Source organism: Nerophis lumbriciformis, linkage group LG28 (assembly GCF_033978685.3).
Source record: "Nerophis lumbriciformis linkage group LG28, RoL_Nlum_v2.1, whole genome shotgun sequence".
Classification (NCBI taxonomy): domain Eukaryota; kingdom Metazoa; phylum Chordata; class Actinopteri; order Syngnathiformes; family Syngnathidae; genus Nerophis; species Nerophis lumbriciformis.
In genome coordinates, this window is record NC_084575.2 from 36,579,187 (window position 1) to 36,598,178 (window position 18,992).

The 18,992-nt window shown below is 38.2% G+C and overlaps 1 protein-coding gene and 1 long non-coding RNA gene across 3 annotated transcripts; one reads left to right on the plus strand and one right to left on the minus strand.

Moving 5' to 3' along the window:
• Positions 1-1,547: 1,547 nt before the first annotated feature.
• LOC133571124 (uncharacterized) lies at positions 1,548-9,671 on the minus strand. Its single transcript, XM_061924209.1, has 6 exons — positions 9,492-9,671; positions 2,723-3,049; positions 2,348-2,585; positions 2,200-2,283; positions 1,789-1,984; positions 1,548-1,699 (listed from the first exon to the last, which is right to left on the minus strand). The coding sequence occupies exons 1-5, from the start codon at positions 9,573-9,575 to the stop codon at positions 1,803-1,805; spliced, it is 915 nt and encodes a 304-aa protein (XP_061780193.1). The 5' UTR covers positions 9,576-9,671; the 3' UTR covers positions 1,548-1,699; positions 1,789-1,802.
• Positions 8,470-17,731, plus strand: LOC133571125 (uncharacterized). 2 transcript variants are annotated; one of them, XR_009810284.2, is made up of 6 exons: positions 8,470-8,486; positions 16,299-16,588; positions 16,747-16,930; positions 16,995-17,078; positions 17,296-17,491; positions 17,581-17,731. It is a non-coding gene; the product is annotated as an uncharacterized lncRNA (long non-coding RNA). The 2 variants fall into 2 exon arrangements; XR_009810283.2 differs by having other exon boundaries at positions 8,471-8,486; positions 16,299-16,609.
• The last annotated feature ends 1,261 nt before the right edge of the window (positions 17,732-18,992 follow it).

Here is an 18,992-nt window from a genome sequence, read left to right on the forward strand (position 1 = left end):
TGGTGAAGCCAGAAGTTGAGTGTCTTAACATTCTCACTACTTTTCTTTTGTCGAGCACAAAGAAAATAACATTTTAGTCAAATGTAAGTTGTGTCTAGGATCAAAGATCCTATCTACTTAAAGTTAAAGTTCCATTATGTTGCATCTATTTAAAATAGTTTTGTCAATTTGTTCTGGCCTGAAATAAATTGGCCTTTTGAAACCTCTTTGTCTTTGTGTGTTGTATGTAGAGCACATTGTTTGTGTGTTGTATGTAGAGCACATTGTTTGTGTGTTGTATGTAGAGCACATTGTTTGTGTGTTGTATGTAGAGCACATTGTTTGTGTGTTGTATGTAGAGCACATTGTTTGTGTGTTGTATGTAGAGCACATTGTTTGTGTGTTGTATGTAGAGCACATTGTTTGTGTGTTGTATGTAGAGCACATTGTTTGTGTGTTGTATGTAGAGCACATTGTTTGTGTGTTGTATGTAGAGCACATTGTTTGTGTGTTGTATGTAGACCACATTGTTAGTGTGTTGTATGTAGAGCACATTGCTTAGCGGAGTTGAGTGATGCAAATGCATGTCAAGATGATCAACACATTGTATTATTCTTCAGTGCAATAACAGTACTGACATGAAGGCTAAAAGGGCATTAATGGGAGCCTTAAAAAAAAGGGAAAACAAAGAAATAACTAAATAGTTACTTTTCACAGTAACGCATTACTTTTTGGTGTAAGTAACTGAGTTAGTAACTGAGTTACTTTTGAAATAAAGAAACTAGTAACTGTAACTAACCCAACATATATATATATATATATATATACCTGTATGTATATATATATATATATATATATATATATACACATACGGAGTCAAAAGTTTGGGGACCCCTGGTCTACACACTGTGTCTGCTTGTAAGTACTCTGTGTGTGTGTGAACATGCTTCTTTGCTTTTCTGTCTACACACTGTGTCTGCTTGTAAGTACTCTGTGTGTGTGCGCTGCCCAACATGCTCCTCTGCTTTTCTGTTTACACACTGTCTGCTTGTAAGTACTCGTGTGTGTGAACATGCTTCTTTGCTTTTCTGTCTACACACTGTCTGCTTGTAAGTACTCGTGTGTGTGAACATGCTTCTTTGCTTTTCTGTCTACACGCTGTCTGCTTGTAAGTACTCTGTGTGTTTGAACACGACGCATCGCTTGACAGGTTTATCAGCCAGTGTCCCATCAGTACGTGTCCATACACTAAATTAGTCTGATTCCTCAAATAGTTCGGCTCTAAATGAGCCTCCTACAACCCATGGAAACACCTTAATCCAATTGTGTTAAGTTTTTGAAAAGTCGGACTAACACACCTGAATAACGCGATTGGAAAACATATCTCTGGAAGGGGGTGTGCGTGGCCGGAAAGGACCCTTTGTATCGTGCATGCGCCAGTCTCAACGTGCGGGATATAACCTGCCAATAAAAACAGCTACAATTGTAATAAAGAGGTTACTGTTTATTTGCTTTTCAAATGAAAAGAACAGAACATTTTGAAGCGCATCAACGGTAGAAAAATAGTAACAGCTTTTTTTTTAAAAGAAAGTAGCTAAGGAAATTGAGAATGCCATCTTATCCGACTCCCGAACAAAATACGAGTGTGATTAAAGAGACTGAAGAAGTGGTGCCACATGGTACCACACCTCTCTGCAGCACTGAGCCCATGGTACCGGTCCTGGAAAAAAGATGACAATCAGAATGAGTGAGATGTACACAATTATGTGTATGTGTAAGTAGAGTTGTGTGTGTTAATCCTGCTGCTACCTTATTTGTTCTTGTTATTTTTTTGTGTCTTTTTTGGCCGGCGGCATCTCATCGTCCGCGTCCTGGCTGGTCCCTTCACTACTATCATCTTTCTGACGACGCTCTTTGGGAACTCGAGTGTACTTCTTTCTTTTTGCCTTTCCCAGGTCCTGGCTGGTACCTTGATCAGGGTCATCTCTCTCGCGCTCTCTGGGAACTTGAGTCGTGGAGAACAAAGTTATCACAAAATACTTCTCCTGGTTGAAGTATGAAAACAAATACTCATGGGCGACTGTCCGCATTTTCCTCCAAGTTGTGTTTGGTAAGATACAGAAATACAAGTTACAGTTAAGGTAAGACACAGAAATGCAAGTTACAAATGAAACAGTACATTATCAGGCCACTCAAGGAGCTGATGTTGACTTCTCATACCTTCTTTCTTGTCTTCTGGGCGCTCAACTTCATCTTCTGGGCACTCAACTTCATCAACTTCACATTCTCTCTGAATCAACTTCACTGCAAGAGATGGCTTAAACTTAATAATATTGTAATGTTAGATGGTAGAATCTACCTTCCTTACTTTCTAAGTCGATAACTTTCTTTTTTAAGTCGTTAATCTCCTTTGTCAAACTGGTTTTCTCCTCTGGGTAGTCTTTCACCCACTTCAAGAGATCTGCCTTCTCTTGGCGTAAGGCCTTGTTCTCCTTTTCAACTCGCTTTAAGGCCTCTTCTTTCTCTTGTAACGCCTTTTCCTTCTCCTCCACAACTCTGCTTAAGGCCTCTTTCTCTTTCAAGCCCTTTTCCTTCTCCTTCAAGGCCTTTTGATTGATTGATTGAAACTTGTATTAGTAGATTGCACAGTACAGTACACATTCCGTACAATTGACCACTAAATGGTAACACCCCAACAAGTTTTTCACACTTGTTTAAGTCGGGGTCCACGTAAATCAATTACCTCTTCTTTCTCCTTCAACAGCTCTTCTTTCTCCTTCAACAGCTCTTCTTTCTCCTTCAACAGCTCTTCCTTCTCCTTCGCTGTTCGGTCTAAGGCTGCTTCCTTCTCCTGCGTAGCTTGGCGTAAGTCCTCTTTTTCCGCCGCGCACTCTTTTTCCTTCTCCTGCAAGGCCGCATCATTCTCCTTCGTAGTTTGGAACTGGAAATCTGAAATCTCCTTCCTAGCGTTGAGAGAGGCCACTCGCTTCTCATACTCCAAATTATTAATGTAGGCCACCATCTTTTCCCTTTGGGTTAGGGTTAGCTCATCCAAGATCTGTTGAATGTCCTGTTCAACACCAACACACACACACACACACACACACACACACACACACACACACACACACACACACACACACATACACATACACATACACACACACACATATTAGAGTGACTGAATGATGAATGTGTGAAAATATTTAAATATATAACTGCCATCATATTATCACAAAACTATATATTGGTGCACATACTTGTAGCTTTGATAAAACAAGCTAGTATGTACTTGTAATTTCATTAAAAGCTAGACAGTGTGGGTTTATTTTGACATATTGATTTTATATTTGCAAGACTATATTAGCAGTTACCCTGTCTATATCAAGGAATAATTATTTTGCCTAAATGAGCCCCGTGTCAGCCACACTAACCCATCTAATTCTTGAATCTCAGGCTCTTAGCTTTCTTTGGATTTATCGATAGAGTTCGGCGAGGGCAGAAAATAGCGGGTGAAAAGTGCTAAACTATAAAGTCAGTGCCTTTGAGTGTTAGAATAATTATGTATTTATTATCATCATAACTTTATGCTTAAGGGCCGTTGCTATAAAGTATTGTCAATTGTGCTGAAGTGGTATTTTTGTATTTGTGCAGAGCTGGCAGTCCAAAAGATTGCCAGCCTCTTTATCAGTGTTGTGTCCAGACTCGCCCTGCTGACTGCCAAGGCCAGACATCAAGTACCGGGACGCAGACAGAGCAGAGACTGGGCGATAGCACCAAGTGTCAACATATTTGCATTTTTGTATAATCATCTAAATTGAACTCTGTCTCTGCATGATTCCTTGCTTCTTGTCTGATTATTAGATGTCATCAGTGTTTGAACCTGACAATAAGAGTTCACCGTGGTTATGGCTCTCGGGAAAAAACTGTTCTTGTGTCTGTTTGTCTTAGACCTGATGACCCTGTAGCGCCTCCCTGAGGGCAGCAGGTCAAACAGGTGGCTGAACTCTCATAGGCACTGATTTTATAGTTTAACACCTTTCTATGTGCAATTTGTACTTTCCACCCACAATCTGAATGCTAGTATTATATTTATTTCCTGTAAACAACACATTCCGAACATAAATGGTTCTCAGAAGATTCAACCACAATCCTCACAAAAATATTTTTTTCAAAGTTGCCGCAACTAACGTCTTTTTCACCATTTCGAGGGATGTGAAAGTCGACCGGCCTGTCGGTCCGTGGCCGCATTTGTCTACTAGCAGGTGAATGAATGAATGAATTATAATCTAGAACTGACTTTTAGCAAGTTTGAGACGAAGCAGAAGCATCCGCCGGCTCAGTACATCAACAATAGCAGCGTAAGCTAGCATTAGCTCACTGCTATCATTGCGGCGTTAAAATAGTCCCTCTGCGTTGGCACTTATAATAATAACAATATCACTCATATTTGGTTAATTTTAGGGTGACGACATGTAAATGGAGTGTTGTTGGCGTTTTCTGGATGTGTTTCAGAGGGTTATCTGGGCGCAATAGAGGACCCTCCATCTGTTGACTCAATTCTTAACTATTTATTTATGCATAATGCATAAAAAGCCAAGTATATGTGTTCTTGTCTTACATAAGGATTCCATACATCCATCCATTTTCTACCGCTTGAAACAGCGTACTTCCGGTATGATTGATGTGATAATATTGTCAGGGTGCAGAAGCGTTACTCCAGTGACGTAGAATCTACGGAGATATTCGGAGCGGAATATTCAAAATGGCCGACTAAATTTGTGGCATTTTGTGAGGTTTAGACGGTAATTTCACATACTTTGCCGATTGTAAATACAATTGAATATGGTCTAAAGGTACATAAATATACTGAAATAACAATACGTATCTCCTGCTCACTTCATGTGTGATTAATTAAATGAGTCCAAATTCCCAAGTTGTGTTGTAGTACACATGTACAGCAGTTGAAAAAAATGAGTAAATTACATTAATAACATCCTGTAATTTATTTATTTATTCATCCTGTAATTTGATTTTGATATCATATTGTGAAAATGAACACCAATGGGAGCATTTTAAAACTCTGCCAAACTCAATTCCACCTATTTGACTGATGATTATTATCACATTATTTACTCAGAAAGTATAAATAACAACAAATTAAAATATACTTTTAACTGCAACATGTAAGTGTGCTTGTTCTATATTTGAACAATGAATACAATCTGAAGTCATCTTTATTTTTAAGTGATCATGCCATGATTTTACCAGTCTGGCCCACATGAGAAAAATGAGTAAATTACATTAATAACATCCTGTATTTTGATTTTGATATTATTATTCATTTCATACTTAAGCCGCTCTCCTTATTACAATTGCACGAGTCATAGCTAGTGATGCAAATTTGAACATTCATAGGGCTCGGTACCGTTCCCATTTTAACTGAAAATCTGCATCAGTACTCAATGGTATCAATTTTCAGTACTTTGGTGTGTGTTCATGTAGTAATAAACATTAATCGTTCAATACTACATATACATTATGCTTTTATTAACACATCATTTACCACTGTGCTGATGACAGTGTTGTCCAGTTGTACACAGTTGTAGTTTGTTAGTGTTTTAATAAATCATGTACTTACATTCACGCCTTGCCCGCGCCAACTTTCCTTTGCATTCCGGGAAAACAAACTCCTGACACAAAGACTTATAATTTAGATTTATTTGGTTAGGGTTAGAGGGTTAGGGTTATAATAAGGCCATGCCAAATAGGGCATGAATAAGTACTTAATAATGACTAGTTAAGAGCCAATATGTTACTAATTTGCATGTTAACAAACAACTAATTAATGTTGAATATGTTCCCCATACTAAAGTGTTACCATGTTGTTTTTACTGGTGCACAAAATGAAGCGTGCATGAACATCACTTTGTTCAAACGACAAAAGCAACACAGTGCATAAACTCACAACAAATGACACACCTGCAAATCAGTCTGACTTCTGTTGTTGCCGTATCCTTAATACGCCGATGAGGAGAAGTTTTTATCTACACGATGAGTCGGTGTGTTTTGACCTCCGCCATCGAACCCAGGTTAAGAACCACTGCTCTAGGGTCTCTCTAAAGGTAAGGGCTTTGTTATGGTCACTTTCTTTTAAGTGGTTATAACATTTAAATGCTCTCTTTTGGATTTTGATTATTAGTGGATATCTTCCTAATTCTGCTCTACATGCATTATTTGAGGTTTCCGTTGGGTGCGGAGAATGGATTTGCAAAATGCTGCATGTAGAGTCTCAATTTGGTGTTTATCCCATTTTGCAAAAGCTAGGTTAGCAAGTGGGCCCCAGACCTCACAACCATACGGGGTTCTATGACGGAGTCTAATATTTTGAGCCAGATTTGAATTGGAATGTCTAGTTTGATGTTCCTTTTAATAGCATAGAAAGCCCTTCTTGCCTTATCTCTCAGGTCGTTCACAGCTTGGTTGAAGTTGGCACTGATGTTTAGGCCGAGATAGGTATAGTTTTGTGTGTGTTGTAGGGCAATTGTACCTAGGATGAATTTGTGTTTGTGGTGCTGGAGGCTGGCTCTTTTTTGGAATATCATAACTTTTGTCTTATTTAGATTGACTGTCAATGCCCAGGTGGTGGAGAATGTGTGTAGAAGATGAAGATGCTGCTGTAGCCCTTCTTTTCTTGGAGACAGCAGCACCAGAAGGTCTGCAAACAGTAGACATTTGACTTCTGTGTCTACTAGAGGGATGCCAGGTGATGTAGCTTCTTCCAATGTTTTTGACAATTCATTCATGTATATGTTGAAGAGGGTTGGACTCAAACTGCACCCCTGTCTAACCCCACGGCTTTGAGTGAGGGAAGAAGTCTGTATGTGTTTCCCCAATCCTGACAGCACATTTGTTGTTGGTGTACATTGACTTTATGATGTCATATGTTCTCTCTCCAGTGCCACTTTCACAGTTGTACAGTTTGTACAGCAGACCCTCATGCCAGATTGAGTCCAATGCTTTTTGGAAGTCTAATGTGCTTTTGTTTTTTAGTTATTTTGCTTGTCAAATAGAGTGTTGAGTGAACATGTGGTCTGTTGTACGGTGATTTGGTAGGAAGCCTATTTGTGATTTGCTCAGGGCATTATTGCTTGTGAGGAAATGTACAAGTCTGTGGTTGATGATCATACAGAAGATTTTTCCGAGGTTGCTGTTGACACAGATCCCACGGTAATTATTGGGGCCAAATTTGTCTTCACGCTTGTGAAGCGCTGTTATCAGTCCTTGGTTCCAAATATTGGGGAAGATCCCAGAGCCAAGGACCATGTTAAGGAGTTTTAGTATAGCCAATTGGAATTTGGAGTCAGTGAATTTTAACATTTCATTTAAGATACCGTCTGCACCGTAGGCCTTCTTGGTCTTAAGTGATTTTATTTTGTCCTGTAGTTCGTCTGTAATAATTGGGGAGTCTAGCAGGTTCTGATAGTCTTTTATTGTTGACTCTAGGCTTTGTAGTTTATCTTGTATGTGTTTATGCTGTTGTTTTTTTGTATTGGGATAAAAAGATTGGAGAAGTGGTTTACCCATACATCTCCATTTTGGATGGGTAGATCCTCATGTTTTTGTTTGTTTAGTTTGTTCCAGTTTTCCCAGAAGTTGTTTGTTTGTATGGAATCCTCTATATCGTATACAGGAGCTGGTTTCTAACATGTTGGTCCCTTTTTTCCTGACTGTAATTTTATATTGTTTCAGGGTTTCACCGTATTGGGGACGTGTGTTTTGGTTGTCTGGGTCGCTGTGTTTTTGGTTTGATAGGTTTCTTCATTTTGTCCTAAGAGTTTTACAATCATTAACGTACCATTTGTCGTGCGTATTAATATTTTTCCTCAGTTTTCTATTGGAGGCCTTTAGGTTGGATAGGGAGCTGTAAGGTCAAATATGTTATCCAGGCTTTCTACCGCTCTGTTTAAACTTTCGCTGTTGCATTGGAAGTTTTTTTCCAGGAATTGGTCTAAGCATGATGGGACCTTTTGTTGCAGGATAGCATTTTGGAATGCTTCTACACTACTTTTGTTCCATTTGTAGCATTTTTTTTAATATTGTGTAGTTTGTTTGGCTTTTAATACTTCCTAATTTGGTGTTTATCTGTTCAGTGGCTTTGCTGTGGTCTAATAGGGGTGTTGTTGGGCTGACTGTGAGAGACACTAGGCTGAGGTCAGTGATAAAGTAGTCTAATAGGGGTGTTGTTGGGCTGACTGTGAGAGACACTAGCCTGAGGTCAGTGATAAAGTAGTCTAATAGGGGTGTTGTTGGACTGAGTGTGAGAGACACTAGGCTGAGGTCAGTGATAAAGTAGTCTAATAGGGGTGTTGTTGGGCTGAGTGTGAGAGACACTAGCCTGACGTCAGTGATAAAGTAGTCTACTGTGCTATTACCTAGAGATGAGCGGTAGGAGTCCCCTCCAAGCCTACTGTTGACAATGTACAGTCCCAGCGAGCGACAGAGCTGTAAGACTTGTGACCCGTCTTTATTTCTTGTTTGGTCATAGTTGTTTCTGGGGGGGCATATTTGGGAGGGGGTGTTTTCTGCTCCTGGGGGTGTTCGCTCGCTCGCGCTCTCTCTCTCTCTCTCTCTCTCTCTCTCTCTCTCTCTCTCTCTCTCTCTCTCTCTCTCTCTCTCTCTCTCTCTCTCTCTCTCTCTCTCTCTCTCTCTCTCTCTCTCTCTCTCTCTCTCTCTCTCTCTCTCTCTCTCTCTCTCTCTCTCTCTCTCTCTCTCTCTCTCTCTCTCTCTCTCTCTCTCTCTCTCTCTCTCTCTCTCTCTCTCTCTCTCTCTCTCTCTCTCTCTCTATATATATATATATATATATATATATATATATATATATATATATATATATATATATATATATATATATTACCTTTTGGTTTTTGATGAATGTGACCATGGGAGGGAAAGGCTGTCTATATAACAGCTTTAATGGCTAACAGTGCAGACGTGCTGTATGGCCTCAAAATTTCCCCAAATAAACTTATTGTCCACAATTGAAGTGACGCTCCACAGGCCAGATTGTAAACGCCCTGCCTATAAATTTGCCTTGCCTATTTGACATGTCCTATAGTCGCATAAATAGAAAAGCATTTCTGTAGATTATTACATTTTTTTAAACGTCTTTTATAACTACCACCACCACCAAAAAAGGTACAGGGTATTATAAAGTACAAATCAAATGGCAATAGTGAAATGAAGTGAAGTGTATTTATATAGCGCTTTTTCTCTAGTGACTCAAAGCACTTTACATAGTGAAACCCAATATCTAAGTTACATTCAAACCAGTGTGGGTGGCACTGGGAGCAGGTAGGTAAAGCGTCTGTAGACTAAGTATGCAGGAAGTAGTCTTTGCCATTAAGGTACCCTGCTAGTTTTGTTGCGTCCTATAAAGTGTTTGTACTGTAAGTATTGTATTCATGACACACCAGATGTTTCATGGAAACATGCATTGTATGTTTCATTACCACATTTGGAGGTGTCAAAATCGCCATGTTGCCATCCAGCGCCGACTGTAGCGTGGCGTGCACCTTCCGCATCTCCACCTTCATGTTTGCTTGTCCTCCTCTGCTGTCCTCAGACACTCAGCAAACTTGTGTGGGCTCCAAGTGATGGGCAAGATACCTGGAACATGTAAGCTGCAAGTTAGTCTCCATGAAATGTAGCTAAGCTACGGGGGAAGCTATCTCCAGAGAATTGTCGCAAGCTACACGGCAAAAGTAGCGAGCATCAACACTACATCTATGTATGTAGTTAAACAATAACACTACATCTATGTATGTAGTTAAACAATAACACTACATCTATGTATGTAGTTAAACAATAACACTACATCTATGTATGTAGTTCAACAATAACACTACATCTATGTATGTAGTTAAACAATAACACTACATCTATGTATGTAGTTAAACAATAACACTACATCTATGTATGTAGTTAAACAATAACACTACATCTATGTATGTAGTTAAACAATAACACTACATCTATGTATGTAGTTAAACAATAACACTACATCTATGTATGTAGTTCAACAATAACACTACATCTATGTATGTAGTTCAACAATAACACTACATCTATGTATGTAGTTAAACAATAACACTACATCTATGTATGTAGTTAAACAATAACACTACATCTATGTATGTAGTTCAACAATAACACTACATCTATGTATGTAGTTAAACAATAACACTACATCTATGTATGTAGTTAAACAATAACACTACATCTATGTATGTAGTTAAACAATAACACTACATCTATGTATGTAGTTAAACAATAACACTACATCTATGTATGTAGTTAAACAATAACACTACATCTATGTATGTAGTTCAACAATAACACTACATCTATGTATGTAGTTCAACAATAACACTACATCTATGTATGTAGTTCAACAATAACACTACATCTATGTATGTAGTTCAACAATAACACTACATCTATGTATGTAGTTCAACAATAACACTACATCTATGTATGTAGTTAAACAATAACACTACATCTATGTATGTAGTTCAACAATAACACTACATCTATGTATGTAGTTAAACAATAACACTACATCTATGTATGTAGTTAAACAATAACACTACATCTATGTATGTAGTTCAACAATAACACTACATCTATGTATGTAGTTCAACAATAACACTACATCTATGTATGTAGTTAAACAATAACACTACATCTATGTATGCAGTTACAATAACCTCTCATATCTACATTGGTGGTGATTTTAACTGCCTTTTGGATCCCACTTTAGATAGATTGTCAACTAAATCTCATGTAATTGCTAATTCAACTAAAACCATTAATAATCTTATGAGATCAAGAAATATCATAGACATATGGAGAACAAACCATCCTAATAAAAGGAGTATTCATTTTACTCCACTGTACACAATTCTTACACAAGAATCGATTACTTTTTAGTGGAAGCCTCTGCTCTCTCCAATGTCAGTAAAGTTAAAGTTAAAGTTAAAGTACCAATGATTGTCACACACACACTAGGTGTGGCGAGATTATTCTCTGCATTTGACCCATCACCCTTGATCACCCCCTGGGAGGTGAGGGGAGCAGTGGGCAGCAGCGGTGGCCGCGCCCGGGAATCATTTTTGGTGATTTAACCCCCAATTCCAACCCTTGATGCTGAGTGTTAAGTAGGGAGGTAATGGGTCCCATTTTTTTATAGTCTTTGGTATGACTCTACCACAGTAGAGTCATTTCAGATCACAGCCCTGTGAGTCTGCATATCCAAATTGATTTCCTTAAAACCGAACAAAAATGGAGATTTAATCCACAATTATTATTATATGAAGATTTTAAAGAGTATATGAACAAGATTATCCAAGAGTTTATTGAGGTGAATGATAACGCAGAGGTCTCAGACTCTATATTGTGGGAAGCCCTTAAAGCTACTGTGAGAGGATATATCATTTCATTTGAAATCTCAAAACAAAGAGAAGAAAAAGGCATAAAAAATTGGAAAAAGAAATTAAAGAAATGGAAGAAATTCATATAAATTCTCTTTTGCAGTCTGACTACAATAAGATGCTGAAAATGAAAAATGAATACAATTCTCTTCTTCACGGGGAAGTATCTAAACTCTTACTGAAAAATAAACAAAAACATTTTGAAATATCTGATCAACCACAAACACTTTTGTCTAGACAGCTCAAAGGAGATCAAGCTAAGGCTGCTATCCACAAAATATGCTCAAAAACAGGTGAAACATGTACAGATTTACAGGATATCAACAATGTCTTTAAAGACTTTTGTTCAGAATTATATAAATGTAGTTCAGTTATATCAGTTAATGATTTAAATTATTTTTTTACTCCATTAAACCTACCTCAACTGAGTCCACATCATCAGAATTCTTTAAACAATACTATTTCAACTGAAGAACTGCTAAAAGCACTGAAATCTTTCTCCATGGATAAAAGCCCTGGTCCAGATGGACTTGGTGCGGAGTTTTATCAAGCTTTTAGTGAAATACTGTCCCCTATAATACTAAGAATGTTAAATGACTCTTTCGTAAACAATAAACTTCCAAGCTCCTTGTATGAAGCTCATATATGTATAATACCAAAAAAGGGAAAAAATCCACTCGATCCAGCCAATTATAGGCCTATCGCCCTGCTCGACCTAGACCAGGGGTCGGCAACCCGCGGCTCTAGAGCCGCATGCGGCTCTTTAGCGCCGCCCTAGTGGCTCTGGAGCTTTTTCAAAAATGTATGAAAAATTGTTTTAACATGGTTTCCGTAGGAGGACAAACGTGACACAAACCTCCCTAATTGTTATAAAGCACACTGTTTATATTAAACATGCCTTACTGATTCGAGTATTTGGCGAGCGCCGTTTTGTCCTACTAATTTTGGCGGTCCTTGAACTCACCGTAGTTTGTTTACATATATAACTTTCTCCGACTTGCTAGGACGTGTTTTATGCCACTTCTTTTTCCGTCTCATTTGTCCACCAAACTTTTAACGTTGTGCATGAATGCACAAAGGTGAGTTTTGTTGATGTTATTGACTAGTGTGGAGTGCTAATCAGACATATTTGGTCACTGCATGACTGCAAGCTAATCGATGCTAACATGCTATTTATGCTAGCTATATGTACATATTGCATCATTATGCCTCGTTTGTAGCTATATTTGAGGTCATTTAGTTTCCTTTAAGTCCTCTTAATTCAATTTATATCTCATGACACACTATCTGTATGTAATATGGCTTTTAATTTTTTACGGCTCCAGACAGATTTGTTTTTGTATTTTTGGTCCAATATGGCTCTTTCAACATTTTGGGTTGCCGACCCCTGATCTAGACCATAAGGTACTCGCAACAAGGTTAAGCAACCACATAACAGAAATTATGCATCCGGATCAGGTCGGTTTCATCCCGGACAGACCTGTACGGAGATTATTGAACTTGTTGTACTCGGACTGCATAGGAAACAAAAAGTCAGCCTAAAAGGCAGCCGTCCTGACTCTGGATACTCCTAAAGCTTTTGATTCAATTGAGTGGGCTTACCTATTTCATGTTCTCAAATTATTTGGCTTGGGAGAAAATTTTATAAAATAGGTTAAAATAATTTATTTTGCACCAAAATCATATGTCATAACTAATAATGTAATATCGGATAGTTTTGAATTGCATTGCGGCGTGAGACAGGGCAATTGCCTTTCGCCCTTACTTTTCAATTTGGCCCTAGAACCACTGGCTATTGGTTTGAGAATTAACTAATATTAAAGGATTTTCAGTGGGCACATCAGAGAGTCTCATCTCACTTTATGCAGATGATATACTTGTTACACTTATTGAGCCAGAAATTGCATTACCACTTCTTTTGGAATATGTAGACTCTTTTGGTAGAATATCTGGTTATAAAATAAACAGGTCCAAAAGCGAGCTTATGTTCCTAGGAGATAATGTTAAGATCAGCCAAAACCCAGTAAAAGTTGCAGAAAACTATATATCCTATCTCGGCTTAAAAATACCTAAAAATTATGAATCATTACTAAAATTGAACTTTACTGAAGCTTTTGAGAAACTGAAAGTGTGTATAGAGTATTGGAAGACCCTACCTCTCCCTATGTTAGGTAGAGTGAATGCTATCAACATGATTACCCTGCCAAAATGTACCTATCTTTTTCAAAATTTACCAATTCTAATTCTAAGGCTGCAGCTAACGATTATTTTTCTATCGATTAATCTATAGATTATTTTTTCGATTAATCGGTTAATCTATAGATTATTTTTTTCGATTAATCTATAGATTATTTTTCCTTTTACCGATTATTTTTTTTATTTAAAATGAAGATGAAAAAATAAATGTAGGCCAGTTTTTTCAAAAGGCATGGCTTTTATTTACAAAAAAAAAAGTATGGCCACTCAGTCAACATTGACAACAACATGACAAAATATTCTGTAACAATGTAAACATTTAACAAAATTAAAAGTAGCTTATTTGCTTTTAATGTGCAAATATAAAAGTAAACATCCAGTGCAAATTTTAATATTCTGCAATAGTATAGGCATTTCAAAAGTAAAAGTATTGCTTATTTTGCTTTAAAATGTGCAAAAATAAAGATAAACATCCAATTCAAAAAAGTGCAAAACGGAAATATTCTGTAACAACAGTGTAAACATTTCAACAAAAGTAAAAGTATTGCTTATTTGCTAAAATGTGCAAAAATAAAGATAAACATCCAATACAAAAAAGTGCAAAACGAAATATTCTGTAACAACAGTGTAAACATTTCAACAAAAGTAAAACTTTTGATTATTTTGCTTAATAACACAACAATGATAGTATGATTAAAGTGAAAGTTAATTGTTGGTTTGTACATAGTATACGTAATTGTTAATGTTGTAAAAGGTATTTGCACAACTAATTAACGTTAGCGTTAAAGAGGAGCGCGTCTTTGTAAACACTGAACAGGCACGCCAAACGCTCCTCTCAGAGCGAAGCGGTGCTTTCGTTTATGAATTTACAACGCAGATACAAATGACACATTCATGTTTTTGTGTAATGATGACAACGTATACTCACGCGGACGATTGACTAGTTGATGGTGATGGCAAGAACGCTGTCGTTGTGCTGCTATGATAGGCCATTTCCGCTCGACACAGTGTGCATACAACAACATTAGCAGAGGTGGGTAGAGTAGCCAGAAATTGTACTCAAGTAAGAGTACTGTTACTTTAGAGATTTATTACTCAAGTAAAAGTAAGGAGTAGTCACCCAAATATTTACTTGAGTAAAAGTAAAAAGTATGTTGTGAAAAAACTACTCAAGTACTGAGTAACATACACACACATATCATATATATATATATATATATATATATATATATATATATATATATATATATATATATATATATATATATATACACACACACACACACACACACATATACATATATATACATATATTGATATATACAGTATATAATTTATATTTATTTATTTTGCCGTTTTTGTTTACATGTTAAAGGTGTTTTAATAATTATACATGCATGTTTAACATATAGATTCCTTTCTTTCATGAAGACAAGAATATAAGTTGGTGTATTACCTGATTCTGATGACTTGCATTGATTGTAATCAGGAAGCAGTGCTGGTAACGTCCACGTTTTCAAATGCAGGAGAAAAAAAGTTCCTCCTTTCTGTCTAATACCACATGAAAGTGGTTGTTATTTGGCATCTTATTTGTCCACCTTCCATATTCGTTTTTATACCCTTTACAAGAAATACATTGGCGGCAAACTCCGTAGCTTGCTAGCTTGTTTGCGCTGGCTTTCGGAGACTCTTATTTTGAAAGCGCAGGCGCGATGGAGCGGCGGGACTTTTATTGTGAAGACAGGAACTGTGCAGTCAGTCTTTACGGTTGAAATAAAAAAAGGGTCTTTTTTCCTTCACACTTTTGATTGATTGATTGGAACTTGTATTAGTAGATTGCACAGTACAGTACATATTCCGTACAATTGACCACTAAATGGTAACACCCGAAGTTAGCTCGGAGCCAGTCAGGTCATGTGACCCCTGGCTCTGTTTGATTGGTCCAACGTCACCAGTGACTGCATCTGATTGGTGGAACGAAGTGAAACGTCACCAGTAAGGCAGGCACTTTGAAGGTCTGTCTGACAGACCAAAACAAACAAAGCGTGCATTAACAGATCGATAAAAATTAGTAGCGAGTAGCGAGCTGAATGTAGATAAAAGTAGCGGAGTAAAAGTAGCGTTTCTTCTTAGGCCGTTTATTGAAATACTCCCACACTTTTGACGACTTTTGGCGTGCTTTTTTCCCCTCGCTCGCATCGTCTGCTTTGCGCTCCGCCATGACGGTAGTGTGACGTAAATATGCGACGTGTCGACGAACAAAAACGTCCTCGACGTATTTACGTAACCGATGACGTCGACTACGTCGACGCGTCGTTTCAGCCCTATCTAATTCCTTCAGAATTTTTCCAAAAACTTGAATCTTTAGTTCTAGATTTTGTGTGGGGATATAAAAAACGCAGAATATCTAAAAAGCACTTATTCAGATCTACAAAGGAAGGGGGACTGGGTCTTCCAATGTTCAAAAATTATTATTGGGCATCAAATCTGAACGCATTGTGTAAGGAAGGGATAGTAGTTCTTTTATTGGGACACGATGGACAGATTCCGGCCAGAGAATCCTTTAATCATCTTTATTGATGAAAGGTAGATGTGAATGTGTGTGTGTGTGTGTGTATTGGTGTTGAACAGGACATTCAACAGATCTTGGATGAGCTAACCCTAACCCAAAGGGAAAAGATGGTGGCCTACATTAATAATTTGGAGTATGAGAAGCGGGTGGCCTCTCTCAACGCTAGGAAGGAGATTTCAGATTTCCAGTTCCAAACTACGAAGGAGAATGATGCGGCCTTGCAGGAGAAGGAAAAAGAGTGCGCGGCGGAAAAAGCAAAGCGGACTTACGCCAAGCTACGCAGGAGAAGGAAGAAGCCTTAGACCGAACAGCGAAGGAGAAAGAAGAGCTGTTGAAGGAGAAAGAAGAGGTGTTGAAGGAGAAAGAAGAGGTAATTGATTTACGTGGACCCCGACTCAAACAAGTGTGAAAAACTTATTGGGGTGTTACCATTTAGTGGTCAATTGTACGGAATGTGTACTGTACTGTGCAATCTACTAATACAAGTTTCAATCAATCAATCAAAAGGCCTTGAAGGAGAAGGAAGAGGCCTTGAAAGAGAAAGAGGCCTTAAAGCGAGTTGAAAAGGAGAACAAGGCCTTACGCCAAGAGAAGGCAGATCTCTTGAAGTGGGTGAAAGACTACCCAGAGGAGAAAACCAGTTTGACAAAGGAGATTAACGACTTAAAAAAGAAAGTTATCGACTTAGAAAGTAAGGAAGGTAGATTCTACCATCTAACATTACAATATTATTAAGTTTAAGCCATCTCTTGCAGTGAAGTTGATTCAGAGAGAATGTGAAGTTGATGAAGTTGAGTGCCCAGAAGATGAAGTTGAGCGCCCAGAAGACAAGAAAGAAGGTATGAGAAGTCAACATCAGCTCCTTGAGTGGCCTGATAATGTACTGTTTCATTTGTAACTTGCATTTCTATGTCTTACCTTAACTGTAACTTGTATTTCTGTATCTTACCAAACACAACTTGGAGGAAAATGCGGACAGTCGCCCATGAGTATTTGTTTTCATACTCTTCAACCAGGAGAAGTATTTTGTGATAACTTTGTTCTCCACGACTCAAGTTCCCAGAGAGCGCGAGAGAGATGACCCTGATCAAGGTACCAGCCAGGACCTGGGAAAGGCAAAAAGAAAGAAGTACACTCGAGTTCCCAAAGAGCGTCGTCAGAAAGATGATAGTAGTGAAGGGACCAGCCAGGACGCGGACGATGAGATGCCGCCGGCCAAAAAAGACACAAAAAAATAACAAGAACAAATAAGGTAGCAGCAGGATTAACACACACAACTCTACTTACACATACACATAATTGTGTACATCTCACTCATTCTGATTGTCATCTTTTTTCCAGGACCGGTACCATGGGCTCAGTGCTGCAGAGAGGTGTGGTACCATGTGGCACCACTTCTTCAGTCTCTTTAATCACACTCGTATTTTGTTCGGGAGTCGGATAAGATGGCATTCTCAATTTCCTTAGCTACTTTCTTTTAAAAAAAAAGCTGTTACTATTTTTCTACCGTTGATGCGCTTCAAAATGTTCTGTTCTTTTCATTTGAAAAGCAAATAAACAGTAACCTCTTTATTACAATTGTAGCTGTTTTTATTGGCAGGTTATATCCCGCACGTTGAGACTGGCGCATGCACGATACAAAGGGATCTCAGGAAACAGAGTGGACCGACACCAGCAGATGACATGGCACCCCAAACCATCACTGATGGTGGAAACTTTACACTAGACTTCAGGCAACGTGGATCCTGTGCCTCTCCTGTCTTCCTCCAGACTCTGGGACCTCGATTTCCAAAGGAAATGCAAAATTTGCATGGTTGGGTGATGGTTTGGGGTGCCATGTCATCTGCTGGTGTCGGTCCACTCTGTTTCCTGAAATCCAGGGTCAACGCAGCCGTCTACCAGCAAGTTTTAGAGCACTTCATGCTTCCTGCTGCTGACCTGCTCTATGGAGATGGAGATTTCAAGTTCCAACAGGACTTGGCGCCTGCACACAGCGCAAAATCTACCCGTGCCTGGTTTACGGACCATGGTATTTCTGTTCTAAATTGGCCCGCCAACTCCCCCTGACCTTATATATATATATATATATATATAATGTGTATATATATATACACACACACACACACACACACACACACATATATATATATATATACATATATTGATATATACAGTATATAATTTATATTTATTTATTTTGCCGTTTTTGTTTACATGTTAAAGGTGTTTTAATAATTATACATGCATGTTTAACATATAGATTCCTTTCTTTCATGAAGACAAGAATATAAGTTGGTGTATTACCTGATTCTGATGACTTGCATTGATTGTAATCAGGAAGCAGTGCTGGTAACGTCCACGTTTTCAAATGCAGGAGAAAAAAAGTTCCTCCTTTCTGTCTAATACCACATGAAAGTGGTTGTTATTTGGCATCTTATTTGTCCACCTTCCATATTCGTTTTTATACCCTTTACAAGAAATACATTGGCGGCAAACTCCGTAGCTTGCTAGCTTGTTTGCGCTGGCTTTCGGAGACTCTTATTTTGAAAGCGCAGGCGCGATGGAGCGGCGGGACTTTTATTGTGAAGACAGGAACTGTGCAGTCAGTCTTTACGGTTGAAATAAAAAAAGGGTCTTTTTTCCTTCACACTTTTGATTGATTGATTGGAACTTGTATTAGTAGATTGCACAGTACAGTACATATTCCGTACAATTGACCACTAAATGGTAACACCCGAAGTTAGCTCGGAGCC